This window comes from Pseudophryne corroboree, chromosome 6 (genome assembly GCF_028390025.1).
Source record: "Pseudophryne corroboree isolate aPseCor3 chromosome 6, aPseCor3.hap2, whole genome shotgun sequence".
NCBI lineage: Eukaryota > Metazoa > Chordata > Amphibia > Anura > Myobatrachidae > Pseudophryne > Pseudophryne corroboree.
In genome coordinates, this window is record NC_086449.1 from 363,001,660 (window position 1) to 363,017,236 (window position 15,577).

The 15,577-nt window shown below is 48.2% G+C and overlaps 1 protein-coding gene across 3 annotated transcripts in view; it reads left to right on the plus strand.

The window, feature by feature from the left end:
* The first annotated feature begins 2,665 nt into the window (after positions 1-2,665).
* Positions 2,666-15,577, plus strand: part of DENND6B (DENN domain containing 6B) — a 210,646-nt gene continuing 197,734 nt past the window's right edge. For 2 of the 3 annotated variants that reach the window (XM_063926672.1, XM_063926673.1), the window contains exons 1-2: positions 2,666-2,895; positions 3,226-3,264. In XM_063926672.1, coding sequence (XP_063782742.1) covers positions 2,734-2,895; positions 3,226-3,264 — 201 coding nt within the window. In that variant the 5' untranslated portion in view covers positions 2,666-2,733. The remainder of the gene's footprint in view (positions 2,896-3,225; positions 3,265-15,577) is intronic. The other variant, XM_063926671.1, reaches the window with a different exon arrangement.

The window sequence follows — 15,577 nt, forward strand, 5'->3', positions numbered from 1 at the left end:
TTTCCTTCATGCAGTGATTACTGCCAATCTGAAAAAAAAAAAAAAAAATTCTGACAAACTCTCTCACACTACTGTCCCATGATCGCTCAGCTCCCATGCCACTCCAAACTACTTGAGAGGGTTACCTACACTTGCCTTGCACACTTTCCTAACTTACACAACTTATTGGACCCATTTCAGTCAAACTTTCGTTCCCAATGCTCCACAAAGACAGCACTGACTAAAGTTGTGAATGATCTGGTCACTGCGAAGTCTAAAGGCCATTACTCACTTCTTATTCTTCTGGATTTCTCTGCTGCTTTTGACACAGTTGACCACTCTCTTCTCATACAAAAACTACAATCCCTAGGGCTTCAGGACACAATCCTTTCTTGGTTCTTATCCTATTTATCTAATCACTCTTTCAGTATCTGCTTCTCTGAATCAACCTCTTTGCTACCTCTAAAGGGGGGTACTGACGGGAGAGATGTGTGCTGAGCGATCTTAACACAGACCAGCGATTTTAACACAAACCGCTCAGCACACATCTCTCCCCCCGCTCAGCACAGCGCGATGTGCTGAGCGAGGCGGGGGACGGATGGGGGGCCACTCACTTCACACAGTGGTGAAGTGAGCGACCCACTAGATTTAGCCTGCATGCAGGCTCAATCTAGCAGCGGCATTGCGCTGGGGGGTATACACATGGCAGATCCGTGCTTAAAATCTAAGCAATCTAGTCAGATTGCTTAGATTTTAAACACGGATCTCTCCAAGTGTACCCCCCTTTTACAGTTGGAGTACCGAAAGGCTCAGTCTTCGGCCCTCTGCTTTTCTCAGTCTATGCCACATCTCTTGGAAAATGAATCAACTCTTAAAACACACATTTACTTACATTTAAAAAAATAAAATCATGTTAGTAAATGTGTGTTTTAGCTCTGGAAGACCAGATCTGAAATAAATTAAAAACAACCTTTAGTAAATATACCCCTAAGTGTGTTTGGTACTCTTTGAGGTCTGGCTACAATGTGAAAGTGGAATTTAGCTCAAATAGGATAAAATGATGTGGCCAAATCTGAAAATTCTATCCACTTGGCTATATCACTCTGTGAATGTTAATCTTAGGCTTTTATCGATTTGATAAAATGGAGGACGCACCACATGGCAGTTAACATGGTCTGAAATCTGATCTGAAATCAACAGAATTTGATTAAACTTGACCTTAGTAAATATACCCCTAATTGTTTTTCAGAACAGGACAAGCAAGTTGCTGTACAGTATACACTTATTGAAAGTTTAGTTTACAAGCACCTTTTGTCTAAACCTTAGTAAATAATCCCATTTGTTGGAGTTGGAAACTCTGCAATACCATGACACTAACACTTTCAGGTCTGCATGTTCCACTCTTTTAACTCAAATATTATAGGTCTGATGCAGAGTTGTATGGAAATGGACTCTATATATTCTGACTTTCCATGCACTGAAATAAATGTATATATTTGGCAGCATGGATGGTGTAATGGGTAGCATTAGTGCCTCACAGGATTGAGCTATTGGGTTCAATTTCCCCACGTCCCTATCTGTGTGGAGTTTGTATATTCTCCATGTGCCTGTGTGGGCTTCCTCCCACAAACCAAAAATATACTAGTAGGTTTACTGGATCCCAACATGGTGAATCCCAACATGTTCAGTTTTTGTTAAAAAGTCTGTATTGATAGCAAATTCCTGTCGGTTTTGCCTTTAGTAAATCAGTGGATCGCAAAACCAGCGAAAAATCCCAAACCACTTCTGAGTGATAAATTGCACTGTCATAAAGTTACTTTCAACCAACCAGCTCCTACATGTGTCATGTCACACAGGCTGTGCTTGAAAAATTACAGTTAGGAGCCAGTTGTTTGAAACGTTATCACAGTGCAATTTATCACTCTCCAAGGCTTGATAAATCTGGGCTATTTCTCTCCCACCAGCCCCAACATTCAAATTTTAGAGCTACCATTTTCACATGTGGGGGAAGGGGGGGGGGGGGGGGGGGGCAATTTCACGGGGTTAGGGGTGTAATATTTTGCCTGACTCTGTACCAGGATGAGAGCAGGCCGCAAGGCTGGCTAGTTTGGATGCTGCTAGTGGTGTTTCTACACCCTTCCCCCCTAATTGTATTGACCTCGTATAGTCACACCAGTGGGGGGATCCTAAAAGTGTGGAGGTGTATGGACACCTGTGGTAAGGGAGGAGATGTGCTAATGGGGATAGATCACCCCTAGTGGGGTGGGGGGTATTGCTACTAGGAATGTGTTGCTGCTGGTGCATCTATAGATGGCCTGGGGTTGTGAAGCTTAATTAATTGCATTTTGTGCAAAATTACATTTTCGGATGTTTGTTTTTAAATTAGCCAGTTAATGGTGTAAGAGCTACATGCTTGTGCCTATAGCTAACTGTAGCTTCATGGGTGTGTGATTTTTCACAGTGGCTCAGTGCTATTAAATGTAGCTAGAGCAGTAGAAATATATGAGAACAATAATTACTCTGCACAAAAAAAACACGTTGTTGTTGTGCTAATTATTATACATAATAATAATTCTACAAGATTTGCATTGTTACATTACTTCAGTAAATTACTGTAAGTTGTCAGTGTAATGGTGCCTGGCAGTGAGTGATACATGACTCCACAAGCGCCCACTAGCGGTGCACGGCTGCAGCACACACAGGCCTGACATCGCTGGTCCAGGGTGGGTCCGGTCTCCATGGATACACAGCCGGATGCTGCTCGGCGCTGAACGCAGCTGGAAAGGGGCGCAGGGAGACATGATGGAGGAAGCCGGGAGCCCGAGAGGCAGCCGCCTGCCCTGGGAGTGCTTCTCGGCGTGGCTGGACGGTGTGTGCGTAGTTACCTTCGACCTGGAGCTGGGGCAAGCTATGGAGGTAAGGTAATGCACATAACTGCGCCTGTGAGCTATGGGGAGGCCGGGGAGGGAGTGACAGGGCCGGGGGTTAGAGAGCTGGGCCAGCTGGGAAAGCCTTTCAGGGGATGGCAGCGATGTGAGCCCCTTAAGCTGCTGGGGCATGGGAGGGAGGTAAGGAAGAATGGAGGAATAGACAGGAGCTGGATTGAGGTTATGTTTTATGTGGAAGCTCCAGTAATTATAATACACTTGTGTAGTATGTCATCATATGGCAGTGTGCGGCCTGTACTGGGACTGCATGTCTTTGCTGTAACTCATCTCTCTCCCTGCCCTCTCAATCTCTCCACAGCTGGTTTATCCCTACAGCAGCCAAATAACAGAAAAAGAGGTAAGTGATGTGCACAGGTATATGGATGTGAATGTGCTTTCTATTTGGGTCTGTAGTTCCAGATAAATACATTTCTGCCAACTGAGCAAACGGCTGCCCTACCTTGGAATGTGTCCCTGTAAAATGTAGTAATGCCCCAGCTTCTAAATGTTAAACATGTATCTACTTCTATATGCTGAATGCCTTGTAGTCCTCAAGGACTTTCCTTTTACACACCCAGTAACTTTTATTTAAAACAAAATGTTAGTATAATCAATTATGCGTGGAGACACAATTTCAATCTAAATTTCTCTAACGTCCTAAGTGGATGCTGGGACTCCGTAAGGACCATGGGGAATAGCGGCTCCGCAGGAGACTGGGCACAACTATAAAGAAAGCTTTAGACTACTGGTATGCAGTGGCTCCTTCCACTATGACCCTCCTCCAGACTTCAGTTAGAATCTTGTGCCCGGCTGAGCTGGATGCACACTAGGGGCTCTCCTGAGCTCCTAGAAAGAAAGTATATTTAGGTTTTTTATTTTCAGTAAGATCTGCTGGCAACAGACTCACTGCAGCGAGGGACTAAGGGGAGAAGAAGCGAACCTACCTAACAGGTGGTAGTTTGGGCTTCTTAGGCTACTGGACACCATTAGCTCCAGAGGGATCGACCGCAGGACCCGACCTTGGTGTTCGTTCCCGGAGCCGCGCCGCCGTCCCCCTTACAGAGCCAGAAGCATGAAGAGGTCCGGAAAATCGTCGGCAGAAGACTTCGGTCTTCACCAAGGTAGCGCACAGCACTGCAGCTGTGCGCCATTGCTCCTCATGTACACCTCACACTCCGGTCACTGATGGGTGCAGGGCGCTGGGGGGGGACGCCCTGAGGGCAATATTAGACACCTTGGCTGGCAAATCTACATCATATATAGTCCTAGAGGCTATATAGATGTAAAAATACCCCTGCCAGGATTCCAGAAAAAGCGGGAGAAGTCCGCCGAAAAAGGGGCGGGGCCATCTCCCTCAGCACACTGGCGCCATTTTTCCCTCACAGCTCCGCTGGAAGGAAGCTCCCTGGCTCTCCCCTGCAGTCTGCAAGCTACAGAAGGGTAAAAAAGAGAGGGGGGGGCACTAAATTTAGGCGCAGGATATATATATATATATATATATATATATATATAAAAAGCAGCTATAAGGGAAAACACTCATTTATAGTGGGATCCCTGTGTTATATAGCGCTCTGGTGTGTGCTGGCATACTCTCTCTCTGTCTCCCCAAAGGGCTTTGTGGGGTCCTGTCCTCTGTCAGAGCATTCCCTGTGTGTTTGCGGTGTGTCGGTACGGGTGTGTCGACATGTTTTATGAGGAGGCTTATGTGGAGGCGGAGCAGATGCCTGTAAATGTGATGTCACCCCCTGCGGGGTCGACACCTGAGTGGATGGTGCTGTGGAAGGAATTACGCGACAGTGTCGACTCCTTGCATAAAAGGTTTGACGACATACCAAATGTGGGACAGCCGGCTTCTCAGCCTGTGCCTGCCCAGGCGTCTCAAAAGCCATCAGGGGCTCTAAAACGCCCGCTACCTCAGATGGCAGACACAGATGTCGACACGGACACTGACTCCAGTGTCGACGACGATGAGACTAATGTAACTTCCAGTAGGGCCACACGTTACATGATTGAGGCAATGAAAAATGTGTTGCACATTTCTGATGTTACCCCCAGTACCACAAAAAAGGGTATTATGTTTGGAGAGATAAAACTACCAGTAGCTTTTCCTCCATCTGAGGAGTTAAATGAAGTGTGTGAAGAAGCGTGGGCTTCCCCTGATAAGAAGCTGGTAATTTCTAAGAGGTTACTAATGGCATACCCTTTCCCGCCAGAGGATAGGTCACGTTGGGAAACATCCCCTAGAGTGGATAAAGCGCTCACACGCTTGTCAAAGAAAGTGGCACTACCGTCTCCGGATACGGCCGCCCTAAAGGAATCTGCTGATAGAAAGCAGGAGGCTATCCTGAAATTTATATATACACACACAGGTGTTATACTGAGACCTGCTATTGCTTCAGCATGGATGTGCAGTGCTGCAGCTGCATGGTCAGATTCCCTGTCAGAAAATATTGACACCCTAGACAGGGACACTATATTGCTAACCGTAGAGCATATAAAAGACGCACTTTTATACATGAGGGATGCACAGAGGGATATTTGCCGGCTGGCATCCAAAATTAGTGCAATGTCCATTTCTGCCAGGAGAGGGTTATGGACTCGGCAGTGGACAGGAGATGCAGATTCCAAAAGGCACATGGAAGTTCTGCCTTATAAGGGTGAGGAGTTGTTCGGGGATGGTCTCTCGGACCTCGTTTCCACAGCAACAGCTGGGAAGTCTACATTTTTACCCCATGTTCCCTCACAGCCAAAGAAAGCACCGTATTATCAGGTACAGTCCTTTCGGCCCAATAGGGGCAAGCGGGTTAAAGGCGCGTCCTTTCTGCCCAGAGGCAGAGGTAGGGGAAAAAAGCTGCAGCATACAGCCAGTTCCCAGGAGCAAAAGTCCTCCCCCGCTTCCTCTAAGTCCACAGCATGACGCTGGGGCTCCACAGGCGGAGCCAGGTACGGTGGGGGCCCGTCTCAAATATTTCAGCAATCAGTGGGCTCGCTCACGGGTGGATCCCTGGATTTTTCAGATAGTATCTCAGGGGTACAAGCTGGAATTCGAGACGTCTCCCCCCCGCCGTTTCCTCAAATCTGCCTTGCCAACCACTCACTCAGGCAGGGAGGCAGTGTTACAGGCAATTCAAAAGCTGTATTCACAACAGGTGATAGTGAAGGTACCCCTACTTCAACAAGGACGGGGTTACTATTCCACAATGTTTGTGGTACCGAAACCGGACGGTTCGGTGAGACCCATTTTAAATTTGAAATCCTTGAACACATATATAAAAAAATTCAAGTTCAAGATGGTATCGCTCAGGGCGGTTATTGCAAGCCTGGACGAGGGGGATTCCATGGTATCACTGGACATCAAGGATGCTTACCTGCATGTCCCCATTTACCATCCTCACCAGGAGTACCTCAGATTTGTGGTACAGGATTGTCATTACCAATTCCAGACGTTGCCGTTCGGTCTATCCACGGCTCCGAGGGTCTTTACCAAGGTAATGGCCGAAATGATGATACTCCTTCGAAAGAAGGGAGTTTTAATTATCCCGTACTTGGACGATCTCCTGATAAAGGCGAGGTCCAGAGAGCAGTTGTTGGTCGGGGTAGCACTATCTCGGGAGGTGCTACAACAGCACGGCTTGATTCTAAACATTCCAAAGTCACAGCTGGTCCCTACGACACGTCTACTGTTCCTGGGGATGGTTCTGGACACAGAACAGAAAAAAGTGTTTCTCCCGGAGGAGAAGGCCAAGGAGCTGTCATCTCTAGTCAGAGGCCTCCTAAAACCAAAACAGGTGTCGGTGCATCACTGCACGCGGATCCTGGGAAAGATGGTAGCTTCTTACGAAGCAATTCCATTCGGCAGGTTTCATGCAAGAACCTTTCAGTGGGACCTGTTGGACAAGTGGTCCGGATCGCATCTTCAGATGCATCGGCTGATAACCCTGTCTCCAAGGACAAGGGTGTCTCTGCTGTGGTGGCTGCAGAGTGCTCATCTTCAAGAGGGCCGCAGATTCGGCATACAGGACTGGGTCCTGGTGACCACGGATGCCAGCCTTCGAGGCTGGGGGGCAGTCACACAGGGAAGAAACTTCCAAGGACTATGATCAAGTCAGGAGACTTCCCTGCCCATAAATATTCTGGAACTGAGGGCCATTTACAATGCCCTAAGTCAGGCAAAACCCCTGCTTCAAAACCAGCCGGTACTGATCCAGTCAGACAACATCACGGCGGTCGCCCATGTAAACCGACAGGGTGGCACGAGAAGCAGGACGGCAATGGCAGAAGCCGCAAGGATTCTCCGATGGGCGGAAAATCACGTGTTAGCACTGTCAGCAGTGTTCATTCCGGGAGTGGACAACTGGGAAGCAGACTTCCTCAGCAGGCACGACCTCCACCCGGGAGAGTGGGGACTTCATCCAGAAGTCTTCCAACTGATTGTAAACCGTTGGGAAAAGCCACAGGTGGACATGATGGCGTCCCGCCTAAACAAAAAGCTAGAAAGATATTGCGCCAGGTCGAGAGACCCGCAGGCGATAGCTGTGGACGCTCTAGTGACACCGTGGGTGTACCGGTCGGTTTATGTGTTCCCTCCTCTTCCTCTCATACCAAAGGTACTGAGGATAATAAGGAGAAGAGGAGTAAGAACTATACTCATTGTTCCGGATTGGCCAAGAAGAGCTTGGTACCCAGAACTTCAAGAAATGTTGTCAGAGGACCCATGGCCTCTGCCGCTCAGACAGGACCTGCTGCAGCAGGGGCCCTGTCTGTTCCAAGACTTACCGCGGCTGCGTTTGACGGCATGGCGGTTGAACACCGGATCCTGAAGGAAAAGGGCATTCCGGAGGAAGTCATTCCTACGCTGATTAAAGCTAGGAAAGAAGTAACCGCAAACCATTATCACCGCATTTGGCGAAAATATGTTGCGTGGTGTGAGGCCAGGAAGGCCCCAACGGAGGAATTTCAGCTGGGCCGTTTCCTGCACTTCCTACAGTCAGGGGTGACTATGGGCCTAAAATTGGGTTCCATTAAGGTCCAGATTTCGGCTCTGTCGATTTTCTTCCAGAAAGAACTGGCTTCACTACCTGAAGTTCAAACTTTTGTTAAGGGAGTGCTGCATATTCAGCCTCCTTACGTGCCTCCTGTGGCACCTTGGGATCTCAATGTGGTTTTGGGATTCCTGAGGTCACATTGGTTCGAGCCACTTAAAACCGTGGAATTGAAGTATCTCACGTGGAAAGTGGTCATGTTGTTGGCCTTGGCTTCGGCCAGGCGTGTATCAGAATTGGCGGCTTTGTCATGTAAAAGCCCTTATCTGATTTTCCATATGGATAGGGCAGAATTGAGGACTCGTCCCCAGTTTCTCCCTAAAGTGGTATCAGCTTTTCATCTGAACCAACCTATCGTGGTGCCTGCGGCTACAAATGACTTGGAGGCTTCCAAGTTGTTGGACGTAGTCAGGGCCCTGAAAATCTATGTTTCCAGGACAGCTGGAGTCAGAAAGACTGACTCGCTCTTTATCCGGTATGCGCCCAACAAGTTGGGTGCACCTGCTTCAAAGCAGACTATTGCTCGCTGGATCTGTAGCACGATTCAGCTTGCACATTCTGCGGCTTAACTGCCGCATCCTAAATCAGTGAAAGCCCATTCCACGAGGAAGGTGGGCTCTTCTTGGGCGGCTGCCTGAGGGGTCTCGGCTCTTCAACTTTGCCGAGCAGCTACTTGGTCGGGGTCAAACACGTTTGCTAAATTCTACAAATTTGACACCCTGGCTGAGGAGGACCTAGAGTTTGCCCATTCGGTGCTGCAGAGTCATCCGCACTCTCCCGCCCGTTTGGGAGCTTTGGTATAATCCCCATGGTCCTTACGGAGTCCCAGCATCCACTTAGGACGTTAGAGAAAATAAGAATTTACTCACCGGTAATTCTATTTCTCGTAGTCCGTAGTGGATGCTGGGCGCCCATCCCAAGTGCGGATTGTCTGCAATACTTGTATATAGTTATTGCTTAACTAAAGGGTTATTGTTGAGCCATCTGTTGAGAGGCTCAGTTGTTATCATACTGTTAACTGGGTATTGTATCACGAGTTATACGGTGTGATTGGTGTGGCTGGTATGAGTCTTACCCGGGATTCAAAATCCTTCCTTATTGTGTCAGCTCTTCCGGGCACAGTATCCTAACTGAAGTCTGGAGGAGGGTCATAGTGGGAGGAGCCAGTGCACACCAGTAGTCTAAAGCTTTCTTTATAGTTGTGCCCAGTCTCCTGCAGAGCCGCTATTCCCCATGGTCCCTACGGAGTCCCAGCATCCACTACGGACTACGAGAAATAGAATTACCAGTGAGTAAATTCTTATTTCTCTAACGTCCTAGTGGATGCTGGGGACTCCGAAAGGACCATGGGGAATAGCGGCTCCGCAGGAGACTGGGCACAAAAGTAAAAAGCTTTAGGACTACCTGGTGTGCACTGGCTCCTCCCCCTATGACCCTCCTCCAAGCCTCAGTTAGATTTTTGTGCCCGAACGAGATGGGTGCAGGCTAAGGGGCTCTCCTGAGCTGCTTAGTGTAAAAGTTTAAAGTAGGTTTTTTATTTTCAGTGAGACCTGCTGGCAACAGGCTCACTGCACCGAGGGACTAAGGGGAGAAGAAGCGAACTCACCTGCGTGCAGAGTGGATTGGGCTTCTTAGGCTACTGGACATTAGCTCCAGAGGGACGATCACAGGCCCAGCCATGGATGGGTCCCGGAGCCGCGCCGCCGGCCCCCTTACAGAGCCAGAAGAGTGAAGAGGTCCGGAAAATCGGCGGCAGAAGACGTCCTGTCTTCAATAAGGTAGCGCACAGCACCGCAGCTGTGCGCCATTGCTCTCAGCACACTTCACACTCCGGTCACTGAGGGTGCAGGGCGCTGGGGGGGGGGCGCCCTGAGACGCAATAAAAAACCTTTTTTTGGCAAAAAAATACATCACATATAGCTCCTGGGCTATATGGATGCATTTAACCCCTGCCAATTTTTCAATTAAAAAGCGGGAGAAAGGCCGCCGAGAAGGGTGCGGAGCCTATCTCCTCAGCACACTGGCGCCATTTTTTCCTCACAGCTCCGTTGGAGGAAGGCTCCCTGACTCTCCCCTGCAGTCCTGCACTACAGAAACAGGGTAAAACAAGAGAGGGGGGGCACTAAATTGGCATATTAATATATACAGCAGCTATATTAGGGAAAAACACTTATATAAGGTTATCCCTGTATATATATAGCGCTCTGGTGTGTGCTGGCAAACTCTCCCTCTGTCTCCCCAAAGGGCTAGTGGGGTCCTGTCCTCTATCAGAGCATTCCCTGTGTGTGTGCTGTGTGTCGGTACGCTGTGTCGACATGTATGAGGAGGAAAATGGTGTGGAGGCGGAGCAATTGCCTGTGTTAGTGATGTCACCCCCTAGGGAGTCGACACCTGACTGGATGGTCTTATGGAAAGAATTACGTGATAGTGTCGGCACTTTACAAAAGACTGTTGACGACATGAGACAGCCGGCAAATCAGTTAATACCTGTACAGGCGTCTCAAACACCGTCAGGGGCTATAAAACGCCCGTTACCTCAGGTCGATACAGACACTGACACGGACACTGACTCCAGTGTCGACGGTGAGGAAACAAACGTATTTTCCAGTAGGGCCACACGTTACATGATCACGGCAATGAAGGAGGTTTTGAACATTTCTGATACTACAAGTACCACAAAAAAGGGTATTATGTGGGGTGTGAAAAAACTACCCGTAGTTTTTCCTGAATCAGATGAATTAAATGAGGTGTGTGATGAAGCGTGGGTTTCCCCCGATAAAAAACTGCTAATTTCTAAAAAATTATTGGCATTATACCCTTTCCCGCCAGAGGTTAGGGCGCGTTGGGAAACACCCCCTAGAGTGGATAAGGCGCTCACACGCTTATCAAAACAAGTGGCGTTACCGTCTCCTGATACGGCCGCCCTCAAGGAACCAGCTGATAGGAAGCTGGAAAATATCCTAAAAAGTATATACACACATACTGGTATTATACTGCGACCAGCAATCGCCTCAGCCTGGATGTGCAGTGCTGGGGTGGCTTGGTCGGATTCCCTGACTGAAAATATTGATACCCTGGACAGGGACAATATATTATTGACTATAGAGCATTTAAAGGATGCATTTCTATATATGCGTGATGCACAGAGGGATATTTGCACTCTGGCATCAAGAGTAAGTGCGATGTCCATTTCTGCCAGAAGAGGGTTATGGACGCGACAGTGGTCAGGTGATGCGGATTCCAAACGGCATATGGAAGTATTGCCGTATAAAGGGGAGGAGTTATTTGGGGTCGGTCTATCGGACCTGGTGGCCACGGCAACGGCTGGGAAATCCACCTTTTTACCCCAAGTCACCTCACAGCAGAAAAAGATACCGTCTTTTCAGGCTCAGTCCTTTCGTCCCCATAAGGGCAAGCGGGCAAAAGGCCACTCATATCTGCCCCGGGGCAGAGGAAGGGGAAAAAGACTGCAGCAGACAGCCTCTTCCCACGAACAGAAGCCCTCCCCCGCTTCTGCCAAGTCCTCAGCATGACGCTGGTGCCTTACAAGCGGACTCAGGCAAGACGGTGGGGGCCCGTCTCAAGAATTTCAGCGCGCAGTGGGCTCACTCGCAAGTGGACCCCTGGATCCTGCAAGTAGTATCTCAGGGGTACAAATTGGAATTCGAGACGTCTCCCCCTCGCCGGTACCTGAAGTCTGCTTTACCAACGTCTCCCCCCGACAGGGAGGCGGTATTGGAAGCCATTCACAAGCTGTATTCCCAGCAAGTGATAATCAAGGTACCCCTCCTACAACAGGCAAAGGGGTATTATTCCACGCTGTTTGTGGTACCGAAGCCGGACGGCTCGGTGAGACCCATTTTAAATCTGAAATCCTTGAACACTTACATAAAAAGGTTCAAGTTCAAGATGGAGTCACTCAGAGCAGTGATAGCGAACCTGGAAGAAGGGGACTATATGGTGTCTCTGGACATCAAGGATGCTTACCTCCATGTCCCAATTTGCCCCTCTCACCAAGGGTACCTCAGGTTTGTGGTACAGAACTGTCACTATCAGTTTCAGACGCTGCCGTTTGGATTGTCCACGGCACCCCGGGTCTTTACCAAGGTAATGGCCGAAATGATGATTCTTCTTCGAAGAAAAGGCGTCTTAATTATCCCTTACTTGGACGATCTCCTGATAAGGGCAAGGTCCAGAGAACAGTTAGAGGTCGGAGTAGCACTATCTCAAGTAGTACTACGACAGCACGGATGGATTCTAAATATTCCAAAATCGCAGCTGATTCCGACGACACGTCTGCTGTTCCTAGGAATGATTCTGGACACAGTACAGAAAAAGGTGTTTCTCCCGGAAGAGAAAGCCAGGGAGTTATCCGACCTAGTCAGGAACCTCCTAAGACCAGGCCAAGTGTCAGTACATCAATGCACAAGGGTCCTGGGAAAGATGGTGGCTTCTTACGAAGCGATTCCATTTGGCAGATTCCACGCAAGAACTTTTCAGTGGGATCTGCTGGACAAATGGTCCGGATCGCATCTTCAAATGCATCAGCGGATAACCCTGTCTCCAAGGACAAGGGTGTCTCTCCTGTGGTGGTTACAGAGTGCTCATCTCCTAGAGGGCCGCAGATTCGGCATTCAGGATTGGGTCCTGGTGACCACGGATGCCAGCCTGAGGGGCTGGGGAGCAGTCACACAGGGAAGAAATTTCCAGGGCTTGTGGTCAAGCATGGAAACGTCACTTCACATAAATATCCTGGAACTCAGGGCCATTTACAATGCCCTAAGTCAGGCAAGACCTCTGCTTCAGGGTCAGCCGGTGTTGATCCAGTCGGACAACATCACGGCAGTCGCCCACGTAAACAGACAGGGCGGCACAAGAAGCAGGAGGGCAATGACGGAAGTGGCAAGGATTCTTCGCTGGGCGGAAAATCATGTGATAGCACTGTCAGCAGTGTTCATTCCGGGAGTGGACAACTGGGAAGCAGACTTCCTCAGCAGACACGATCTTCACCCGGGGGAGTGGGGACTTCACCCAGAAGTCTTCCACATGATTGTGAACCGTTGGGAAAAACCAAAGGTGGACATGATGGCGTCCCGCCTCAACAAAAAACTGGACAGATCTTGCGCCAGGTCAAGGGACCCTCAGGCAATAGCTGTGGACGCTCTGGTAACACCGTGGGTGTACCAGTCAGTGTATGTGTTCCCTCCTCTTCCTCTCATACCAAAAGTACTGAGAATCATAAGAAGGAGAGGAGTAAAGACTATACTCGTGGCTCCGGATTGGCCAAGAAGGACTTGGTACCCGGAAATTCAAGAGATGCTCACAGAAGACCCGTGGCCTCTACCTCTAAGAAAGGACCTGCTCCAGCAGGGACCATGTCTGTTTTCCGAGACTTACCGCGGCTGCGTTTGACGGCATGGCGGTTGAACGCCGGATCCTGAAGGAAAAAGGCATTCCGGATGAAGTCATCCCTACCCTGATCAAAGCCAGGAAGGATGTGACCGTACAACATTATCACCGTATTTGGCGAAAATATGTTGCGTGGTGCGAGGCCAGGAAGGCCCCTACAGAGGAATTTCAACTGGGTCGATTCCTGCATTTCCTGCAAACAGGACTGTCTATGGGCCTAAAATTAGGGTCCATTAAGGTTCAAATTTCAGCCCTGTCAATATTCTTCCAAAAAGAACTAGCTTCTGTTCCTGAAGTTCAGACGTTTGTCAAGGGAGTACTGCATATACAGCCTCCTTTTGTGCCTCCAGTGGCACCTTGGGATCTCAATGTAGTTTTGGGGTTCCTAAAATCACATTGGTTTGAACCACTCACCACTGTGGACTTAAAATATCTCACATGGAAAGTGGTAATGCTGTTAGCCCTGGCTTCAGCCAGGCGTGTTTCAGAATTGGCGGCTTTATCCTATAAAAGCCCTTACCTAATTTTTCATACGGACAGGGCAGAATTGAGGACTCGTCCTCAATTTCTCCCTAAGGTGGTTTCAGCATTTCACTTAAACCAGCCTATTGTGGTGCCTGCGGCTACTAGGGACTTGGAGGATTCCAAGTTACTGGACGTAGTCAGGGCCCTGAAAATATATGTTTCCAGGACGGCTGGAGTCAGAAAATCTGACTCGCTGTTTATCCTGTATGCACCCAACAAGCTGGGTGCTCCTGCTTCTAAGCAGACTATTGCTCGTTGGATTTGTAGTACAATTCAGCTTGCACATTCTGTGGCAGGCCTGCCACAGCCAAAATCTGTAAAAGCCCATTCCACAAGGAAAGTGGGCTCATCTTGGGCGGCTGCCCGAGGGGTCTCGGCTTTACAACTTTGCCGAGCAGCTACTTGGTCAGGGGCAAACACGTTTGCTAAATTCTACAAATTTGATACCCTGGCTGAGGAGGACCTGGAGTTCTCTCATTCGGTGCTGCAGAGTCATCCGCACTCTCCCGCCAGTTTGGGAGCTTTGGTATAATCCCCATGGTCCTTTCGGAGTCCCCAGCATCCACTAGGACGTTAGAGAAAATAAGAATTTACTTACCGATAATTCTATTTCTCATAGTCCGTAGTGGATGCTGGGCGCCCATCCCAAGTGCGGATTGTCTGCATTACTTGTACATAGTTATTGTTACAAAAATCGGGTTATTGTTGTTGTGAGCCATCTTTTCAGAGGCTCCTTCTGTTATCATGCTGTTAACTGGGTTCAGATCACAAGTTGTACGGTGTGATTGGTGTGGCTGGTAAGAGTCTTACCCGGGATTCAAAATCCTTCCTTATTGTGTACGCTCGTCCGGGCACAGTATCCTAACTGAGGCTTGGAGGAGGGTCATAGGGGGAGGAGCCAGTGCACACCAGGTAGTCCTAAAGCTTTTTACTTTTGTGCCCAGTCTCCTGCGGAGCCGCTATTCCCCATGGTCCTTTCGGAGTCCCCAGCATCCACTACGGACTATGAGAAATAGAATTATCGGTAAGTAAATTCTTACTTTTATCTTTATTCACATGTCAGGACCGAAACTACGGTTTTCGGCGCCAGGGAAAAGGCAGTAATTTGGCGCCCCCCCCCCAATAAATAAATAAAAATACAAATTAAATCTAAATATATACAGTAAAATATATATATATATATATATATATATATATATATATAGTACCAGTCAAAAGTTTGGACACTCCTTCTCATTTAATGGTTTTTATTTATTTCAATTATTTTCTATATTGTAGATTAATACTGAAGACATCAAAACTATGAAAGAACACATATGGGATTATATTGTAAACAAAAAAGTGTAAAGCAAATCAAAATATATGTTTTATATTTTAGATTCCTCAAAGTAGCCCCCTTTTGCTTTGATGACAGCTTTGCACACTCTTGGCATTCTCTCAATCAGCTTCATGAGGTAGTCTCCTGAAATGGTTTTGAATTAACAGGTGTGCCTTGTCAAGAGTCAATGTGTGGAATTACTTGCCTTCTTAATGTGTTTGAGACCATCAGTTGTGTTGTGCAGAGGTAGGGTTAGTACACAGTGGACACCTCTATTTATACTACTGTTGTAATCCATATTATGGCACGAACCACTCAACTCAGCACAGAGAAACGACAGTCCATCATTACTTTAAGACATGAAGGTCAGTCGATAC